This window comes from Balaenoptera physalus, assembly GCF_965194825.1.
Source record: "Balaenoptera physalus genome assembly, chromosome: 11".
Lineage (NCBI taxonomy): Eukaryota > Metazoa > Chordata > Mammalia > Artiodactyla > Balaenopteridae > Balaenoptera > Balaenoptera physalus.
The window spans coordinates 29,275,789-29,298,423 of NC_138896.1; the positions used below are offsets into that span (position 1 = coordinate 29,275,789).

The 22,635-nt window shown below is 42.1% G+C and overlaps 1 protein-coding gene across 1 annotated transcript in view; it reads left to right on the forward strand.

Annotated features, from left to right (window-relative positions):
• The window catches only part of TNFRSF21 (TNF receptor superfamily member 21), a 65,431-nt gene that overhangs the window by 27,464 nt on the left and 15,332 nt on the right, over positions 1-22,635 (forward strand). The window contains exon 4 of the mRNA XM_082411680.1: positions 12,405-12,670. Coding sequence (XP_082267806.1) covers positions 12,405-12,670 — 266 coding nt within the window. The remainder of the gene's footprint in view (positions 1-12,404; positions 12,671-22,635) is intronic.

Here is a 22,635-nt window from a genome sequence, read left to right on the forward strand (position 1 = left end):
TTAGATTTCACATATAAGTGATATTATACGGTATTTGTCTTTCTCTGTGTGACCTGCTTCACTTACTATGATCATCTCTAGGTCCGTCCATGTTTTTGCATAACTTTGTCGTCCCAATCTGTACCTAAAGACTGTTCTTAGGGAAAACAGTGCTGCTTAAGGAACAGGATAGAATTGGCTTAGTGCACTTACTTAAAAGGTTCAGATATTGTCCTGGCACTGAGCTCTATTTTAGATCTTGAGTTTCTGGTAATATATTTTTTAATTTCTTCCATCCTTTCCCCCATCCACAACTCACTGCTCAAGCAAAGCAAAACCCGACATCATCCTGCCTTACCCAGCAAACAAGCAGAAACACGTCACCTCCCATCTCTGTTGTCTTTAGGTTTTACTCAGTAACGACCACGTTCTCAGTTCTGGGTCCTTACAAATTCCAACAATAGGCTGCGAATAAATGCTTCCTTCTTTAGGATTGGCCCAGTGTGGGAGAAGTGGTTTTTATTGGGGCTTATGAAGCAAAACCATCCCCCAGTTTTGCAACTCTGCAGACTTCATCCTCTTCCGAGGGGAAGCAGTAAGATGCAATTGAATTGTAAGAGTGGAATTGTGATTGTGTTTCTCTTATAAATATTTCCCCGAAGTTGCAGGGGTTGGTTAGGGACAGATGCTGAGTAACTGAAATCTGTGCCTTGGATGTATTTGAACAACATCAATATACTCTTCAATCAGGTTTCAGGAATAACATAACATTTCGCCTGAATTATTAAAACCACCATAAGCAGTGTTGAGAAATGAAAAACGAATAAAGTGCATTAGGAATTCAATAATAAGTACTTTTCCACTTTACATTTTTCTAAAGTGAGATTAGGGAGTGTTTGCTACCACCCACATAGGCAAGATCTTGAGGTGATTTTGGGGTGCAAAAGATGGAATAAACTGTGACTTACTAATATAATTTTCTAACCTTATGAGAAAGGTTTCTGCTACCATTAAGTTTTTCTTTTTTTTTTTTTAAAGATTTATTGATTGATTGATTGCTATGTTGGGTCTTCGTTTCTGTGCTAGGGCTTTCTCTAGTTGCGGCGAGCGGGGGCCACTCCTTATCGCGGTGTGCGGGCCGGTGCGCGGGCCTCTCACTATCGCGGCCTCTCTTGTTGCGGAGCACAGGCTCCAGACGCACAGGCTCAGTAACTGTGGCTCACGGGCCTAGTTGCTCCGCGGCATGTGGGATCTTCCCACACCAGGGCTCGAACCCGTGTCCCCTGCATTAGCAGGCAGATTCTCAACCACTGCGCCACCAGGGAAGCCCAACCATTAAGTTTTCATTGTCTGCTTTTCTTTAACAAAGACTTGTATCATGCTTACTGAATGCCATATCCTGTTCTAAGCATTTTTTATAAATATTAACTTAATTTTCTTGACCATATGAGGTAGACAACTATCATCACCATTTTGCAGGTGGGAAAACTGAGGTACAGAGAATCGCTTGCCCGAGGTCACACAGCTACAAAGGGGCAGTGCTAGGCTTTAAACTCAGACACTGATCTGACTCTGGACACTGCCCCTTGATTCTTAGAATCTGGATTTATTTTTCTGGTTCTTGGAATCTGGATTTTAATTTTTCCAATGTTAGAAATTTCTAGTTTCTATGGTTGATTTTTTAAAATTGTGCTCAATCAAGAAAAATTTATTTCCCTTAGCAAAACCCAGCTTGTTCTGAAATAAAACAACTGAAAAATTGTCACCAATAATGAGTTTTCCTCCATAGAAGTCACCCCGATTTCCTCCTTTTCACTGTTTTCTTGGATTGCTTGAAATGGAAAAATTCTAAAGCCAGATACCCAATGGCTGAAGGCTCTGAGGGCTGTTTGAAAACATAAAGACTGTTTCAGATAAGTCAGAGGTGATGGAGTCGTGCTAATCGTGCTAATCGGAGCTCGCATCTGTTGAACTTGGGGTTAGTTTTCTCAGCCCCAGACAGCAGCAGCTGCAACCAAAGAAACTCTCCTTCCTTTGCCAGAAGGCTCCTGGACTCCAAATTCCAGACAGTCATCCTGTCTGTCAGCCCAAATTTCCTACGGGAAGTAGACTTGAAGTATAAACACCGGGAAGCCGGGCTGAAGGGAGCAGATTATTCCATTTAAGAGGTTGCTGTGCCCTTGCTCTGCCCCCAGGGCCGTAGTCATTTTCGGGGAGCAGGCAGGAACAGGCAGGCTGTTCTCCATCCCCCGCTCCCCAACCCCGGTCTTTGCCACCTTTGCTTCCCGTAATGCTACTTCCAGCCGGATGGCACCTTTCAGTTGAACCTCTAGGATGTTTGAGAATTATAAAGCACACACAACCACTGCAGGAGAAAAGCCTCTTATTGCGACAGCCTCAAAAGCATTATCTCATGCACAGAGTCAAGGAAGGTGTGGCCTTTGCCCTTGGAAGGCTGTTGTCCTCCCCAGGCCCACCCACCAATGGCTTCTTCCTCTAGGCTTTAGAGGACAGGTATTTATGTTTTAAATGTATATTTTATTCTCTAGTTTATTGAACAGCTTTTGAATTTAAGCTGTTTGGGACACTGAAAAACACATAAGCATCTTCCCCACGTAGGGCTAAAATACAAGTAGAAAAGAAAATCCTTACAGATGAGTGTCCTTGAATCAACCTGGTCAGGTATTATGTAAGCAGATTTTGCAGAGAAGGAGGAATTTCTCTAATTCTGTTGATTGTTCTTCACGAGTAATTGGTCGTTACCCTTGCAGCGTATGAACAGAATTTGACGTATTAGGTTGTTGATGGTATGTCAGATTGTAAAAATTAGGTGGGTTCAGGTTTATAAATTAAAAAAATAATAGTTCTTACTATATTTCGTCAAATCTAAGACACCACTGATTGTGAGATGCACCATTATTTTATATACCACTAAGGAAAAAAGCACACCGCCACCAAGCTACAGAAAGGCATTGGTTAAAAACATATATATCACTTATACGTGGAATCTAAAACACTGATACAAAAATGAACTTATCTCCAAAATAGAATTAGACTCACAGATTTGGAGAACAAACTTGTGGTTACCAAAGGGGGAGGGAGTTGGGGAGGGGCGAACTGGGAATTTGGGATTAACAGGTACACACTATTGTATATAAAATAGATAACCAACAAGGACCTACTACTGTATAGCACAGGGAACTATATTCAATATCTTGTAATAACGTATAAGTGAAAAGAATCTGAAAAAGAATACCTATCTATCTATCTATCCATCTATCTATATCTGAATCACTTTGCTGTATACCTGGAACACTGTAAATCAACTATACTTCAGTTTTTAAAAAGTGCATTTAGATGTTTTAGCACCTCTAAAATATGGTAGCAATGTTTTAGCCCCAGTCTTGCCTCTTTTTCACGTAGTCTGACAGCACGATTCTAACTGCATTGTTCATTTCTGAGTTTTCCTCTATGGCCTATTGGGTCCCCTGGTTCCCTTCTTCCTGAAACACTTCCTTCCTTTGGCTTCCTGGACTCCACCCTCTCTTGCTCTCCTCCCACCTCTCCGGCTGTTCCTTCTCCAGCTCCTTGGCTAGTTCCTCCTCTTGGACCCCACCTCTGAATAATGGAGAGCCCCAGGGCTCAGGACTCACCCCTCTTTTCTACCCGCACGCACCCCTTCCCTGGGTGACCCATGGCTTTAAATGCCATCTATCTGCTGCTAATTCCCAAGTGCATCCACCCAGCCTGGATCTTGTACCTGAACTCAACATACAGATAGCCTCCCACCTGCCTGATGGACTCAGATGTCCAACAGGCACCTCCCACTTAAGATGTGAAAACCTGAATCCCGCATCAGTTACCCAGCGCAGAAAATGGCTCCTCTGGCCTTCCCGCTGCTCCGAGCAAAACCTTAGCAGCGTCCTTAACTCCTTTCCTGCTTTCTCACCCCATGTTCAAGCCATTAGCCAATCCAATCAGCAGTACCTTCAAAACAGATGCAGAAGGCGACCATTTGCCCTCATTTCCACAGCCACCACCCTGGCCCAAGGCACTGTCACCTCACTCCTGGATCATTGCCATGGCCTCTGGACTGGTTGCTCCACTTCTGCCTGTGCCCCTTTGAGTTTATTCTTTTCACAACGGCCAGAGTGATCCTGTCCAATGTAAGTCACATCGTCGCGGTCCTGTCCTTGAAAAGTCAAAATCCCCAGTGACTTTTCACTGCACGCGGAGCCGCAGCCTGAAGGCCCAGTGCAACCTGTACTCCCCTCCTGGCCATCCGTATCCGGCCTCTGACGCCCACCACCCTCCTCATCGCTCATTGTTGCAGCCACACTGGCCTTCCTGCCCTCCTCGTACATGCCAGCACCCTCCCTCCCTTTGTACCCGCTGTTCCCTCCGCAGGACTTGCTCCCTCACCTCCATTAGGGCTTGATTCCAGTGTTAGCTCAGTGGAACCTTCTTTGAGATATCAGGGAGAAGGCCCCATATCTAAATTTGCAGCCCTGCCCCTCGGTCCCCTTCCCCTGCCGTCTTTTACTCCTTTGCACTCCTGGCTGTGCAACGTATGGAATATTTTATTACTTCCCGCGTTCCCCAACAGAATGCAGACTTCACCAGGGAAAAGGATTTTGTGTTGCCTCGTTCGCTGCCACGTCCCCAGTGCCCAGAATCGTGTCTGGTGCTCAGTAAGGGCTCAGTACATTTTCATTACATGAATAAACGAACAGCTTCATACAGAGGCTAAGACAGGGAGGAAGAGGGCATTTTTTGTTTTGTGTTGTTTTGTTTTCCTCCTGGAATGAAAGAAAAGGTTATTAGTTTTGTCCTCACAGCCTCAGTGAAATGTATATCTTCCATCTGGAAATGGAAATTTATCTCTTCCATTCCTACTGCTTTGATAGAGTTTGCCCTTGGTAAACAGTTCTTCCATTAACCGCGAGACCTTTGCACGGTGGTTTTTAGCGGCTCCCGCGATTCATCTGAGCTTGTAATGATTGTCCATTGAACCTTCAACAAGATACTGATGAATTCAGCTTTGGAAATCACTTTTGGGGTTTCAAATGAAATCTAAACAGTTCCTCCAACTTTTTACCCCCATAGGGAAGGAGTATTTTTAACCTGGGGCAAACCAAGCTCCTGGCGTGGATGAAGCAGTTTCCTGTGTGATGCTTTGGGAGTGATCACTTTAGATATAGTGTGTTTTTTGTCTTTTGTTTTTGTTTTTGGTCACGCGGGATCTTAGTTCCTTGACCAGGGATCGAACCCGTGCCCCCTACAGTGGAATTGCAGAGTCTTAAACACTGGACCTCCAGGGAAGTCCTGATATAGCATGTTTTAACCATCCTATGACATGCTGGTTACTGCAAAAAATACCATGCACATGTGGGGTTGTTGCTTTTAGGAGCATTTACTATGTTATCAGGCCAGACAGACCGTGGCCTGGATAGCTTATCTCTGGAGGAGGTTTCCGCCATGGTGGGACCTCTTTGCCTCGTGAGCTCTGGGCCCTGACATGGATTCAGTGGACCGCCCTCAATGGGAAGAGGGCGCCAGCAGAGGGAGAGGTTATTGCACAACAGCTGGGTTCCTGTGCCAGGAAGCCCGCGTTTCCCCCATTGGCAGCCACACGTGGGCCTTCCTTCTTGTCATCATAGAGACTGTAGATCTGGCAGGGCTACACAGCAAGGATGTGATAGCATTTGGTCCCTCTCATTCTCAGGGACTTAAGTTACAGGGCTAATGGGATAACAAATGGTGGGGAGGAGTTTCAGGCAAGAGGGGAGGGATGTAAAAAGGCTCTCATTCATTCATTCATTCACTCATTCAGTCAGAGATATTCATTGTACTTTTGTTATGTGCTAGGCTCCGGGAGTAGCTGGGGATAATGGTGTTCAAAGCAGACATGGAGGCTCGGGCAGAAGGTGGCCAGAAAAGGCATCTCTGAGGACATGACCATTGTACAGGGAAGACCATCATGGCATGCTAAAGCCAGACTTTTATTCACATTTGTGAACTTGACTTACAAGTTGTTGTTCTGTACAAATGTTTTATGTGTCATGTCCATCTTTGCCCTTGTGTCCGCAGTTGGCAAGCCTGGGGTCACAGCACTTGCCGATGAAGGGCATGTTTGGGGTCAGGCTGTTGGTAGCAGGGAAGTCGTTTTGAACTCATATGGCCTGTTTTTGACATGTGTGTCTCAGGAGACTGTGTGTGTGTGTGTGTGTGTGTGTGTGTGTGTGTGTGTGTAAACCAGCAGACCAGCACAGGGATAGCTGTGGAGTCATCTGTCGCGGGAGGAGTTTGTGTACTAATTGCCTCCATGGGAGTTTTCTCGTTATTTGTTCTCACCCCCCCACCCCCGCCATTTCTTTTCCTAGCAGAATAATGATAACTGCCATGACATTTAACAAGGATGGGAAATGCAGTGGGAATACCTGAATCTTTTAAATGATGAGAATGTGGTACCAGCAAAAAGCTTATAAACACATTCGCCTCTTCGATGTACCCATTCTGTACGAAATATGGTTGTACAGCATGAAATCCAGAGGACTGTGTCATGGGGTCCAGACGGCCTTTGTTTCCTCCAGTTCTGTCGTCACTGTCCTTCATGCCTCTTCCAGGGAAGGCTTTACCATGGCTTCTTAATGATGGCACTCATTTCAGATATTTATCTCCAAAAGGAAGGAGCGTTAATACCTTCTCTTGTAAAGGTCAATTCAGGTTCGTATTAAAAGAGGAGGAACTTTTTTTGCATACTGACGTTGACATTGAGCCTCCCATGAGGGTTGTCACCCAGATTATATCTGATTCAGGGTTTTATAACGCATGGGAGAATGCCATGTCTTCCACGATAACCCAACTGCTCACCTCGTGCCTCTTCCTTGAGCTCCCTCACATCAGAGCTGGGCAGAGTCCGCTCACTCGGAAGAGCCCCCCGAGTCCTGTTGTGATGCCCTGTGTGTGGCAGGGGGGGCAGTGTTGACCTCTCACGTGTGCCTTTCTGTGGATGGTGCCCCTCTTGTGCAGTGGTGCCCCTTCGGACATATACTGATGAGGTTCTGAAAAAACCCAGGAGGCGAGGATGCTGGTGCCCGGCTTCATTGTCCAGCGCCTGTGGTCCTGGTGCTAAAACCCATGTCTATGCAGAACTCCTCCCGCCTGTCAGCTTCGTTGCCCCAGTGACTCTTGTCCAGAACTGGAGGGGACAGAGGAAGGAGAACCAAGGTGCTTTACGGGTTTAATACTTGACCCCATACATCTCCTTACCCAGCCTATGAGATAAGAGGTGGCATTTTCATTTTACTGATGAGGACACTGAAATCGTAGAGGTCATTTGCCCAAGGTCACACAACTAACAAGTCATGGAGTTTGAAACTGTATCTTGGGATTAGCAAGTTTATGATCTTTCTACTACCTGCACCTTAAAAGTCATAAGCCGTTTCCCTGGTGCCAGGACCACCTTCTCAGACACAGCCCCTGGCAAGTACAGCCCCTGGTTTATAGGGCTTGGCTGCTTCATGACTTCTTTGGAAACTTCAGCCATTTTCCAGAGCTCCAGGACCTGCCATCACAAGAAAAGCGAAGTTAAGCTCGTTGCCTATCAATCAGCACTTACGTGGGTTGACGGTTGTATTGCTTTTCAACCTAAGAAAGAAGAGATTTGGCATCATGCTAAACAAGTTAGATTAATTCAACACATGGTGACTGTCTCCACTCTAGATGAAAATTATCGGAACGCTGATGGACAGATGACCAGGGCACCCAGCCACGCAGAGATTTGGTCTCTATTTTACTATCATTTCACATTGAGATTAATCAATGGGGTACGAACTTCCATTTTGGGGGCTTTGTGTATGTTTGTGTTTCTTTTAACACAATGCTTTTCTAAATCGTTTTGCCATTTGACAGTCTAGCTGTGGTCTCTTTAAATTGCTACAGTTTCAGGGGTTGGAGAACTACAGCACGGGCTCATTTGTACTGCTTATGTCTGCTGTCACCTAACAACAGAGTTGAGAACTTGGAACAGAGACTGTATGGTTCTCAAAGCCTAAAATATTTATTCTTGCCCTGTACAGAAAAAGCTTGCTGGAACTTATTTTTTTAAAAAGAAGGGTACCATAGTTTTAAAGGAAAGAACTACACTTGCTAGCCCTAAAGAAAAACTTTCCAAGCATCTGCTTGGTCAGTAATAACAGACCAGGAAGAAGAACACACACCATGGTCTATGCCGAGTGCATTCATATGTGGACTATGCCCTAGGAGCATAATTCCAGCGAATAGCAATGTTCCTCTGCGATACCATATTCCCTATTAACCACAACAGAGGTACCACTAACTAGCTGAGCAACCTGGAATTAGTCACTAACCTTTCTACATGAGATTCCTCACCAATAAAATTAAACATTTAAAAAATTATGTATCCCACATCATTGTATGTATAGGTATAAAGTATATGTAAATATATGTCTATATGTGTATTATATATATGTATGTAGCTTTAAAAGGAATAATAACATAAATATCAAATACAATAATAAAATAAAAAGAAGACCCATTTCCCCACCATCCAGCTTAGGAAATTGAACCTTGGGAATACCTTTGAGGTCCCCTCTGTGCCCCTGTCCAGTAGTGGACAGCTAACATACCCCCCTCCCTCCCCAATGGTAGCTATCTCAATTTAGTTTAATCATTCTACTGCTTTTCCCTTTAGTTGTATTGTTTAGTTTTGCCTGAAACTTGTTTTCGAAAGGAAGAGCACTTTCAGATCCCATCAAATTTTGTGCTTCATCAGTGTGACTTCATTTTCTTGGTGCTAAACTCTTTGTCTGCAAATCTCCCAAGGGCTTTCAGTCCAGCAAAACAAAGTTAACACACAGTAGCTGCCCCACGAATACTCTTGAAATATTCCGCAGGTTTTTCTTTTCCCTTTGGTGGCGATAGCGGGGTCGGGGCAGGGTACACCAAAGTCGTGGGCTAGTTCAGACTGGTCTTCCCTCCTGCTGCTGTGGTTTGTGATACTGTGCTAGGCTGAGAGGCTGGGATCTCCGGAGGCAGTGGTTGTCTCTGACACCTTTGTATTTATCAGCTCCGAAGTGGGAGGGGCCCGTGGTGAGGAACCTTGTTGATCCAGGCTGGCTCACATAAGTTGACTCCATGTTTACATAGTAAAAGAATAAGGTGAAACCTGATTCGTGGACCTAAAATTTAGCTTCCAGTCTATTTTAGTTGAAGGAAAATCTCATTGCACCCATTCTTCATGTTTTCCTTTTTTTTAAAAAATTCTGTGGCAGAAAAAAAGTATAAATACTGGCTTTTGGAAGAAGGAGCTATTGTTAAGCATAAGCCTTTTAAACTCTGTAATTACTCTATAAAGCCTGTGTGCTTCCATCAGAAATGCATTTAGTCTTAAGTTGTAGTGCCCAGTGTATGGAACATTTATAATGATGGGGTACTTCCAAAAATAAATCCACTCTATAGAAAATGTTAATCAGCTCATTCCCAGGGACCATACTGAGTATCTCCATTGTACAAATGAGGAAATGAACATGACAGTTAGTGGTCTGCCCAAAGCCACACTGTCACTGGCGCTACGAAGATTTACGCAAAGGGCCCACATACAAGAAAACACAGTCATGTTTCCATGTAAGACACTGTGGGCCTTCGTTAACTTGACCTAAATTAAGATTCAGGGGCTAAGAAGCCTTTTGGTGTTTGGAAGAATCGACCACACCAACCGTGAAGAGCTGGCTTGCTCCTGAAAGTTACCTGCGGGGTTTTAAATAAGACATGTTTTTTTTTTTGAGGTGTCTGTTTGCTTGAAATCAGAAGCTCTGTATCTGGCTAAACATTGCTATGAAAACTGAAAAGCAGAGGGTTCAAGTGTATTTCACACTGCCAGGGAAAATAGTGTGGGAAGTACAGTCGGGTCTCAATCTGTGGCATTCTACTTTTACAGTTGACAAGAAAGCAGCCTGCTACCAGGAACTTACTTTCCGAAACCATTTTCAGGGGGTTGGTTCAGGATGTACACGCAAGTCTTCCAAGTCATCTGCTTCAATGGGATTGCGTGGCAGAGGAAGGGTTTCCATGGAGGAACCACAAATTCCTCCACTTACGAGGAAACTTCAGGAATTCTTATTGCTCTTTTCTCAGGCAAAAGTTGATAGCTCATTTTATAAATATTTTCCCCAACAACTGATTGGCGCAAAAAACGTTTTTTCTTTCCCTCCCGACTAGCCTCTAGTTAATTGAAAAATTCAATTAACCATCACCGTAAGCTCCTCTTCTCTTCTTTTGCTTTCTTCCCCAAGTTTCACTTGGGAACTTGACTTCATTTTTTTTTTTTTGGCCTCGCCCCGTGGCCTGTGGGATCTTAGTTCCCTGACCAGCGATCGAACCCGTACCCCTTGCAGTGGAAGCACAGAGTCCTAACCACTGGACCGCCAGGGAATTCCGCGCCCCCCCCCCCCCTTTTTTGAGTAGTAAATGTTTTAAAGACTTTTTTTCAACTTTCCTTTTAAATTGAAGTGTAGTTGATTTACAGTGTTGTGTTAGTTTCTGGTGTATAGCAAAGTGATTCAGTTGTACACATATATATTCTTTTTCAGATTGTTTTCCATTATAGTTTATTATAAGGTATTGAATATAGTTCCCTGTGCTATACAGTAGGACCTTGTTGTTTATCTATTTTATATACAGTAGTTTGTGTCTGCTAATCCAAAACTCCTAATTTATTCCTCCCTCACTCCCTTTCCCCTTTGGTAACCATAAGTTTGTTTTCCACATCTGTGAGTCTGTTTCTGTTTTGTAAATAAGTTCATTTGTGTCATATTTTAGATTCCACATATAAGTGGTATCACATGGTATTTGTCTTTCTCTGTCTCACTTCACTTAGTATGATAATCTCTAGGCCCACCCATGTTGCTCAAATAACACTATGTCATTCTTTTGTTTTTCATTCGGCTGCACCGGGTCTTAGTTGTGGCAGACGGGCTCCTTAGTTGCAGCTCTTGGGCTCCTTAGTCACAGCTCATCAGCTCCTTAGTTGTGGCTTGCGAACTCTTAGTTGCGGCATGCATGGGGGATCTAGTTCCTTAACCAGGGATCAAACCCGGGCCCCCTCCACTGGGAGCTCGGAGTCTTATCCGCTGCACCACCAGGGAAGTCCCTATTTCATTCTTTTTTATGGCTGAGTAGTATTCCATTGTGTATCCTCTTTGTTAGCTGTAGCTAACTATAATAACTCTGGTATCTGGTACCTGGGTTTGTGAGTATGGCCTCATTCAAAGATATGGTATTGATTCAGAAGACTCATTCACCTGTTGTGATACCTACCAGAGCCCTTACTGTGGGGTTAGATATACACTCCATGGATAAATTTGGGAAAAGCCAATGTGTAATTGCAGAGAAGGTGCCTTAAAGAGGAAGACACCAAAGTGTGCCACTCAGGGAAAAACCCACCTCACAGAGGGTCGGTGCCAGGTGCTTATCCTGAGTTGTCAAATCCCAAGATTTGATTTTGGCATTTTCACCCTCTGTTCATCAGATCTGGGGATTGCAGACCCATGCTGATTGAGTTTTTAAGTAACTGATGAGCCAGAATGACTCCATTTATAATATTACCCAGTGAGTTGGGTTCAAAACCCAACCCACCTACCTTTGTGATATTGGGCAAGTTGCTTGACTTTTCTGTTGTTGTTTTTTTTTTTTTTTCTTACCTGGGCAATTGGAATGTTAATGAGCGAATGCCTTCACATAATACCTGGAAGATAATAGCTATTGTTAGTATATTGTCATTTTGCTGTTGTCTTCATTATTACTGTGCAAGTCAACTTTAGGAGACTGACTAATAGATCAGAAAGTTGCCTTTTGAGGATAGAATTTTAGAGCATGGGAAGTTAGAAGTTCTGAAGGAATGCCCCCATTGGGCTGGATCAGTTGGGAATTTCATCAGTTGATATACTGGACACCATAGCCAGACTCTCACCACCCATTACCCAGACACTGCTGGATAAACTCCACTGCAGTTTGAACCTGTGGCTTACCTTTTCTAGATTTTATAAAGTCGCCACTTTTTTCATCTGAGAGTCTCTAATGTATTTGGTTCCAGTTTTTAGCAGTGATAAAGGAATCACTCTGAGTACTTTGTTTGGGTTTGACTTTCAAAATATTGTTTAGGGGCGATTTATTTTTCTTCCAGGTTGCTTCTTCTGGTTCCATGTTCTAGAAGTGACATTTGCAGGAGGGCACCTAACTAGTCTCCAGGATGGCCTGCGTGTGCAGTAGGAGGCACTGCATCCCTTTGACGGTCGAGAGCCATGGGAAAGCATGCTTCTTTAAGTTCATTAAAACAGATTGGCCTTCTGTAAAGACCTCACATATCTGTATTTGTGTTTTATTTTATTTTGTGTCTGGTATAGGTATTGACATCCTGAAGCTTGTAGCAGCCCAAGTGGGAAGCCAGTGGAAGGATATCTATCAGCTTCTGTGCAATGCCAGCGAGAGGGAGGTGGCCGCTTTCTCCAACGGGTACACAGCGGACCACGAGCGGGCCTACGCAGCGCTGCAGCACTGGACCATCCGGGGCCCCGAGGCCAGCCTGGCCCAGTTAATTAGCGCCCTGCGCCAGCACCGGCGCAACGATGTCGTGGAGAAGATCCGTGGCCTGATGGAAGATACAGCCCAGGTAATGCAACCCGGATTGTGTGTCTTTCCCACTAACCTTTAGGTCCCTGTGCTCTAGATTTTACCAGGTATATGTAATAAGGAGAAAGAACTGATAGTAGGTGTCTAGGTTCTCTCTCTCTCTGTCTTACTCACACACATACACCCCTCTTCTAGGGCAGTACTTCTCAATGGTTTTCCATTAATCATCTAGAGAACTTTTAAAAAATTTTGGTATTTGGACCCCACTGTAGACCAGTCACTGTAGAATCTCTAGGGACAGGACTAGGAACCAGTATTTTTAGGAATCAGTATTTTTAAAAGCTCTCCAAGTGATTCTGATGTGCAAAGTTGAGAATCTTTGCCTTTGGAGTGGATTCTGGCATCAGACTGTATGGCTAGATCTGGTCCTTGTTACCCAATTTACAGTTTCATTTTGCATAACACACTTTGAACAAAAGCGAGAAGGAAGACTTTTTTCTCTTCCCTTCCCCTTCCAGACGATATTTTCTGTGATGTGGTTTAAGAAGGCTCTGTCTTACCCCTGAGTACCCCCAAGGATGCAGGTGGCGCTGGCAGTATTTAGTAACAGGATTGATATTTCTCCTTGGGCTTGTCCAATCAGTGCCTCAGGTGAAACTGAGGGGACCCCAGAGTGTGATTTATTTATAATCGTTGGTCCATGAGCCCTGGCTTTGGAGTCAGACAGCACTGGATAGGAATCCTGGCTCTGACACTTACTAGCTGGGTGACCAAGGGTACGTTACTTCAACTTTCTCTGCCTCTGTTCCCTCCCTTGTAAGCCAAGTTTATAAGGTTCATAAAAACTGGAAATAAAGTATATAAAATGCCAGACACATTGAAGGTGTTCTGCAAATCGTAGTTATGGTCATGATGTAACTCATTTTACTTAGCCTTTCCTTAATCATGAGGTGCTTCCCTGAAAGGCCATGAATTAAATACAAATTTGGCTATTGAATCATATTTCTTAGACTTCAATTGAAGTTTTGTAACGTGTTCCCAAAGGAAAAACGCTGCCCCTGAGACTTGATAAAACCCATTTAAAATTTAAAAGGCAATTCTGCCTGTGTTCTTTTCCAGTGGTCCAAACTCATTACCTAAAAGTGCAAGGGAGAGATTTTCCCCCTGTCCACTCTAATCTACTATCATTCTGTACCACATTTGTATATCAAGGGACTCAGTTTTATACATTTAAGAAGTCCCAAGTGCCTTTATCTTTCTATACTAACAGTGTAATGTTTCTTCATTATTGAAATAAACATTCATCAGGTGGATCTTTTATCTAAGTGACTAGATAAAAGTTCATCGGTGCTAATTGACTCTGAAGGTAGTCTTTAAAGCCCCTGGTGTATTTTTAACTTTTTTGAAATGTGGAATTTCAGAAAAAAGATTTACTAATAGACTCAGGGGTAAATATTCAAAGGCACACACCAGTGTCTTGTGACTTTCTGCGAAACGATCTCAATTAAGTATGGTTCACAACTAAAACAAGGCTTTGAGTAGCTGGATTTGGGGAAAGGAGAGGGAGATGTTTGGCCCCCAATTGAGTAAAATGGCTGCAGTTCAAACAAAGGGACTCAAGAGGCAAAACATTATTGTGCTTACTTGGAGTGCTGGCTTTAAGGAAAGAACTGCTAGGGCGAGCAGTAGGTTTGAAGAAGGATTTAGATGCTTGAGAATAAGCCACTGGATCGCCTTGATAATGCCTCCAAAAAAGAGAAAATGTAATTGATGCGATGTTTCTCAAAAAATAGAAAATGTAATTGATGTCGCTTCAATGGAATATTTAATAAGGTGGAAGGATGATCATGATGTATTGTTAAGGGTTCAAAAGAAGGTTTCTCATTAGAAAAAACAAATATAAACATAGGAAAATGCATAAATGTTAATGTTATCTTATTAAATCTAGGTGGTTGAATTAGAAGTGATTTTTAAAAATTATTTTCTGTAATGAAAACATTACTTTTGTGGTTTAAAACATTTTTTTAAATGACAGCTGAAAGGGCCCACGAGGAAAGATAGGTAGGGCTTTGTTTTACCGTGCTGAATTGCAAGACGGAACCATCCTCATTTTAATTGAGGAAGAGCAGACAGTGGTTTATGTGCCATCCATTCTTCCTTGGGAGGACTGGCTGAGGTTTGCTACGTTGGGTCATATTTGCCTAAAACTTACTTTACTTTCGGGTTCTGCAGATCTGTCTCCTCTCTCTGTGTACACTCAGCAATCACTTAGAATTTGGGCCTAGTCTTTTTTTTTTTTTTAATTTTATTATTTATTTATTTATTTATTTATTTTTGGCTGTGTTGGGTCTTCGTTTCTGTGCGAGGGCTTTCTCTAGTTGCGGCGAGTGGGGGCCACTCTTCATCACGGTGCGTGGGCCTCTCACTATCGTGGCCTCTCTTGTTGCGGAGCACAGGCTCCAGACGCGCAGGCTCAGTAATTGTGGCTCACGGGCCTAGTTGCTCCGCGGCATGCGGGATCTTCCCAGACCAGGGCTCAAACCCGTGTGCCCTGCATCAGTAGGCAGATTCTCAACCACTGCGCCACCAGGGAAGCCCCTTGGGCCTAGTCTTTAAGGTACTTCTTAATGATGGTAATGATGGTGGTAGAGTATTGTCTATACCAAACGACGTTGGTATGTTTCTCTTATAGTTCCATTGAGTTTCGTCAATGTTTATGGAGCACCTACTTTATTCCAGGCACTGTCCTAGGTGCTGGGAAAAGTGGACCAAAGGTGCAGACTCCATGGAGGAGACTACGTGTCAGGGAGAGTGATTATAACAAAATTCACTGGGTCAATGAATAAGAAACCAAAACCCTTAGTCCCCGAGTGCCAAGCTCTTGTTCCTTTTAGTTTTTTCCTTCCTTTTATCTCCTCCATATACAAAAGATTCTAGTATCTATTTTTTGTTGTTTATTTTGTAAGAAACAGTGACATCAAGACATCTTGTAGCTTTCTCCTTGGTTCTGGTGTAGCCTGCATGTTAGGATGGAGGCTGAGAAGGCAGTATTAAGCTTCTTGTTCCATGTTTTAATCATGTCCATCATTATCTGGCAGTGTTGTGGACCCAGCTCTTACTCTAATTTTAACAGCCAACGAGCATGGATTTCTGGCTGCCAGCTATTATTGATTGCACAGTTTGTTCATAGTTTATCTCTGAGATTTGTGGAGTCAAACAAGAGAATCAAAACGCAGGGGACATAATTGAGACCTAGTTTCCATTTTCTAGTGGATCTATAGTCTGTGTGTACGGTGGTACTGCTGACAATTTGAGACTTTGCCCCAGGAGTTAATGGGCTCTTAATATGCAAAAATGACTCCGTGTGTGTGTTTAAAATGGTTAATGTTTTTTCCTATTCATGAGCCTGAGAACACCTATGTTATGTTCCACTCAAAGGATTAGCCCTGGTGTTCCTTTTAGTTACCTCTGTCAGGAACAGCTGGTCCATTATTAACCATGGTGGCCTCTTAGCCATTTTTGAGTTAAACACATCCAGAGTCTTACTTTAAAAAAAAATTTATGCATAACAAATTGTACAGTAAAATTTACTTTTTGGTGTACTGTTCTTTGCATTTTTTTTTTAAACAAGTTTTTAGAGCAGGTTTAGGTTTAAAACAAAGTTGAGAGGGAGGTTACAGAGTTTCCTGTGTACTCCCTCCCCTCACACATGCACAGGCTCACCCGTTATCAATCTCACTCACCAGAATAGTACAGTTTTACCAAGAGTGAACCTGCATTGACACATCATAATTACCCAAAGTCCATAGTTTACCTTAGGGTTCTCTCGTGGTGTCGTATATGTGCTATGGATTTGGACAAATGTATAATGACATATGTCCATCACTATACTATCATACAGAATACTTTCACTGCTCAAAAAATCCTCTATGCTTTCCCTATTTCTCTCTTCTCCAGTACCCACCTCTCTCCCACATCAACCGCTAACCTTTTCCTTGTCTCTTACAGTTTCGCCTTTTTCAGAATGTCATATAGCTGGAATCATAGAGTGTAGCCTTTTCAGGTTGGCTTTTTTCACTCAGTCATATGCATTTAAGCTTCCTCTGTGTCTGTTTATGACTTGAATGCTCATTTGTTTTAAGCACCAAATAATATTCAGTTGTCTGGATTTATCACAGTTTATGTATTCATTCACTTGCCTGACTCTTTCCTTCTCTGAGGTATGAGCTGGGTTTTTCAGTTCGCTCTTCTTTCAAGTTCAACATCAAAACTGAACCCAGCCTTCCAGAATCATCTGAATTCTTTCCTTCCTGGTCATGAGCTTTTGGGAGAAGCAGTAAAGCAGTGGGACAATAGTTTGGAAGTTACTGGGACTTTGCTGAAACTCTTTAAAAAACAAAACAAAACAAAAACCTAACACAGTCTTCCAAATTTCATGTTATCTCTTTTTTTCCGTCCTTTTACTTTGATTCTTTTCTGTGGCTTTATTTCAAGAAAGTCTTTTGTAAGGAGCATATATTTAAGGTTTTAAAAAATCTATTCTGACAGTTTTTGTCATTTAACTAGAGAATTTCAGTGTGGTTACATTTTTAACGTAATTACCCGTGTATTTGGCCATCTTATTATTTGTTTTGTATTTGTCCTGTCTGTTCTCTTCCCCCCTTTCCTTTCTTGTTCATAAAGCATTTTTTTATTATTCTACTTTTCCTCTTAACTTCTTACACATTTTTTCTTTACTTTTAATGGATACTCCAGAGGTGACAACACGCCTACTTAAATTATGAGCCATTTTATAAATGTGTACTTTCTACTATTTTTCAGACCATACAGCAGCCTTAAAAGACTTTAATCCTGTTTATCCTTCTCTTGTATTGTGTTTTTGTTGTCATACGTTTTAACACTACACATTCTTAAACCTCCCAAAGGCATAATTATTACGGTTTTACACAGTCACGACCCACATAGATTTACCTGCTTACTGATATTTTCTGTTGTTCTTCATTCCCCATCTCTGCCTGAGATCATTTTTCTTTGGCCTAAAGAATACTTAGTGTAGGTTTCCGGCAATAAACTCTTGTTTTTCTTCATCTGGAAAATGCCCACTGACTAAAATAAATTGCATTATTTGCCCTTTGTTTTTGAAGGTGAGCTGGAAAATAGAACTTCAGCTCGATAGTTATTTTTCTTTCAGTACTTTCTTACGTGGGTTTAAGTTTCCCCTGCTAAATAAATAGCAAAGGAGGGGATGTGATTTTATTTTTAAATCTATATTACATAACGAATTACGTGTGCAATATTACACCAGGGACTTTGGGCAATGCAAAGACAAGGAAGACAGAGTCATTGCTGTCAGGGAAGCTTACCATTGAAGGGAAGAAACGTATTCATATCAATGTTTAATCTAAGGGAGTAAACCCAGGAGGGAGGGAGGAGGGAATTGGCGGATGTACAGTTTATCAACATTAAGGCTGCAAATCGGGACGTCAGTGTGGAGATGTGTGCCAGGTTAAATTCCTGTCCAGGCAGCATATCACACTGGGAACTCAACGGTCAATTACTTGACCTCTCTGCCTGAGTTTTATCCTGAGAAAATGGAAGCACCCTTAGTGCCTGTCCTTTGAGTTGTTGTGAAATTAGGTGAGTGTGACCCACAGAAAGCTCTTGGTGAATGTTTACCATGAATCACTGCAATTATTCCCAGGCTCTAGAGACAAGAGAGGTGGAAGAATGTTCCTGACTGGCTCCACCTCACATGATGGATCCTTTAAATCCTGAACGCCAAGGGTTACTCAGTGTCGGGTGGGAAGGGACAGCCAAGTCCAAGACTGCTTGACGGGTAGATGGTTGAGCACGAGGTTTGCCATCTGCATTCAGTGCCCAAGAACTGGAAATTCCAGTAGTTGTAGATATTTATTCCTTACTGCCTGAGTGAGCGTTCCTAGGCTGGCAGGGATGTTTTCTCTAGTGAAGAAACAAAGGTGATGGTGTGTGTGTAGACAAGTATGCTCTCAAGGGCTGTCAGAAAAAGGACATGAAATTGAGCAACTGGATTTCTAGGTTTCCTTTCATTTTTTTTTTTTTCGGGACTTTGTATATTCAAATAGGCTTACCCAGTGCTATCATTTTCTTTTTTTTTTTTCCCCTCACCTTGAACTTGTTTTTTTCTCTCTAGGAAACCTTGGGCAAATGATTTCTCTGACTCAGAGTTTTCTATTTAAAATGGGAATTCAAGTGCTTTTCAGAATTAAATCAGATAATGGCTTGTTGAACTGTGGGATGTAAAAAAAATGAGGTAATGAAAGTGATGCTTACTGGCTAGGTTTGGAAGTCGTGGTGATTTGAATTTTCCAGCATTCCTTAATACTTTCATTTTGAGAAAGGGAAGAAAAAGGAATTTTAGGTACATTTAAAAATGATAAACAACAAGGTCCTACTGTATAGCACAGGGAACTATATTCAATATCCTGTAATAAGCCATAATGGAAAAGAATATGAGAAAGAATATATCTATATATAAGTGAATCACTTTGCTGTACACCAGAAACTAACACAACATTGTAAATCAACTACACTTCCATAAAAAGAAATGATCATATTAAAAACAACCACAATCATTTAAAATAATATAAAGTGTTACTTTAGCTGCCTGCTTTGACCAGAGATTCATAAATGAAAAGAGTTGGTGTTGATCAGGCAGGGGGTTTGGGTAGCTCAACGCCCCCCTGCCCTCCTTCCATAGGATTAACTAGATTAAAACTACACTGTAATGTACCAACCAGTGGCTCTGAAGCCAGTATTGTTGTGGTTAACTTCTATGTAGTAGAATGATTCTTTGTTAGAGATTCTTAATCCTTTCCAGAAACCGCATAGGAAACCTACATCCCAGGGACAGAGTTTTTTCTCTTTCTCCCTCTCTCTCAACTATAGTGGACTCTGTGTTGGAGACTGAGTGGTTTTGCTCTGTATAATCAACAGGGAGAATCTATCAGTGAGGCGAGTACTGGGCATTCTATTTGCAAGGATGGTACCACTGCTTTTGCTGCAAAGGGAACTACATGATTTTTTTTTTTTTTTTTTTTTTGCTTACCAGCTGCAGGATGCAGCTGTCTTTATCTACAGTGTGACTGAGACCAGCTCTTTTCAGAAATTTAATATAGCGGGGGTGAGTGGAGGCAAATACCAGCTGTACCTTTAGCTGTTGACTTTTTGGCTTTTTCAAATCTGTCTTTAACTTGCCAGTTGATCATCTCTTAGAAAACAGGGATTATCGTCCTAAGGCCTTAAGATGTTAGCTAAACTCACGTGTGTCGAGCCCCCCCTGACTTCTGCTGTGTGACCACTGCGTGGAAGGTCATTTCAGGTCAAGTTACTTAATTTACAGGGTGTGACTGTGGGCTCTGGGGAACTTGTGAGGTGGTGAGAAGGGGACATTGTAAAGGCATTGCTGACACACAGTAGGCCCAAGTACACTGAGTGATGCTTGTGTTTAAGGTGGTCATTGTGTACAAAGCAGCCATGTCTACGAATAAGCCTTTAGACTTTTAATGACATTTCAGGCCATTCTACTTGTTATCATACTCCGAGGTTTCATTCAGTTAGTCAACAATCTTTTGTCGAGCACCAGCTGTTTTCCTGGTACTGTGTAAAGAAGAAAGGTGTGTGCCTTTCAATAGCTCACTCACTGAGATGGGGACACGTGCAAATAATGACAATTCAGTGGGATAAGCAAATGTATAATAGAAGTGTGCACGAGGAATTGTAAGATAGCATCAGAAGGCAGGGGTATGCGACCCACCAAAATATACCTAGAAAATAAGAACAGATATATATATATTTACTTTTTTTTTTGGACACAATATGTGGCATGCAGGATCTTAGTTCCCTGACCAGGGATCGAATCTGGGCCCACAGCAGTGAAAGCACCGAGTCCTAACCGCTGGACCGCCAGGGAATTCCCTACTTCTTAAATTTGTAGCCGTCTTGTAAGCATCTGGTGAGGTAGAGTGTACATAGTAGAGGTAATGATTGTAGTGCACTTGACATCTACTAGGGGGGGTTCAGTAAATCTTAGCTACTGTTTTCCATGTTGGAATTTGAATTCTACACTCTCCTTTTTTGACTCAAGAGCAATACCACTCTACTTTCTGTAAAAGGAGATTAAGGAGAAAGGGGACCAGAGTTTGCTGAGTATCTATTGTGTCCCAAACACTGTCTTGGGTGCTTTGCATCTGCTTTTATCTGGCAAGCTTCATGGCCCTGTGAGCTATAGGTCAGTATTAGAATTAAGATATATTTCTGTATTTCATTGAATGTCATGGCAACCATGTATGTACCGTTATTTTAGGTACCACTAAGAAAGCAATAAAAACATTGCTAATTATAGTTGTTAGATACATCCCTATTTCAGAGATGTTAAAATGTGAAAAGAAATATCCACCATAGAATTAATGAAATATGGTAGTTGAGCTTGAAGAGTACAGGTTATAGGGGGAAAAGTCTGGGAAACAGATTCTTGGGATCTTGGGATTGATATACCCTCCCTCCCCAACACACACAGACTTACACATGCTTTTTGTTTTTTTTAGTAGCCTTTAAAGATGAGATAGTTTAACACAAGCAATTTATTTAGCATTCGTTAATGGAACACCCATTTTGTTTCAATCCCTGTACCAGGCACCGGATATACTAAATGAAAACACACACTATATACATTGGAATACTACTCAGCCATAAAAAAGAACAAATTTTTGCCATTTGCAGCAACATGGATAGACTTGGAGAGTATTATGCTTAGTGAAATAAGTTAGAGAAAGACAAATACTGTATGATATCACTTATATGTGGAATCTAAAAAATACAACAAACTAGTGAATATAACAAAAAAGAAGCAACTCACAGATATAGAGAACAAACTAGTCGTTACCCACATGAAAGGATGCTTAACATCACTAATCATTAGAGAACTGCAAATCAAAACTACAGTGATGAGGTATCACCTCACACCAGTCAGAATGGCTATCATCAAAAAATCTACAAACAGTAAATGCTGGAGAGGGTGTGGAGAAAAGGGAACCCTCTTGCACTGCTGGTGGGAATGTAAATTGATATAGCCACTATGGAGAACAGTATGGAGGTTCCTTAAAAAACCAAAAATAGAACTACCGTACGACCCAGCAATCCCACTACTGGGCATACACCCTGAGAAAACCATAATTCAAAAAGAGTCATGTACCACAATGTTCATTGCAGCTCTATTTACAATAGCCAAGACATGGAAGAAACCTAAGTGTCCACCGACAGATGAATGGAAAAGAAGATGTGGCACGTATATACAATGGAATATTACTCAGCCATAAAAAGAAATGAAATTGAGTTATTTGTAGTGAGGTGGATGGACCTAGAGACTGTCATACAGAGTGAAGTAAGTCAGAAAGAGAAAAACAAATAACGTATGCTAACATATATGGAATCTAAAAAAAAAAAAACGGTTCTGAAGAACCTAGGGACAGGACAGGAATAAAGACGCAGACGTAGAGAATGGACTTGAGGACATGGGGAGGGGGAAGGGTAAGCTGGGACAAAGTGAGAGAGTGGCATGGACATATATACACTACCAAATGTAAAATAGATAGCTAGTGGGAAGCAGCCACATAGCACAGGGAGATCAGCTCGGTGCTTTGTGTCCACCTAGAGGAGTGGGATAGGGAGGATGGGAGGGAGATGCAAGAGGGAGGGGATATGGGGATATACGTATATGATAGCTGATTCACTTTGTTATACAGCAGAAACTAACACAATATTGTAAAGCAATTATACTCCAATAAAGATATTAAAAAAAAACCACAACTAGTCGTTACCAGTGGGGGGGCAATATAAGGGTGGGAAATGGGAGGTACGAACTATTGGGTATAAGACAGGCTCAAGGATGCATTGTACAATATGGGGAATATAGCCAATATTTTGTAATAACAGTAAATGGAAAGTAACCTTTCAAAACAGTATAAA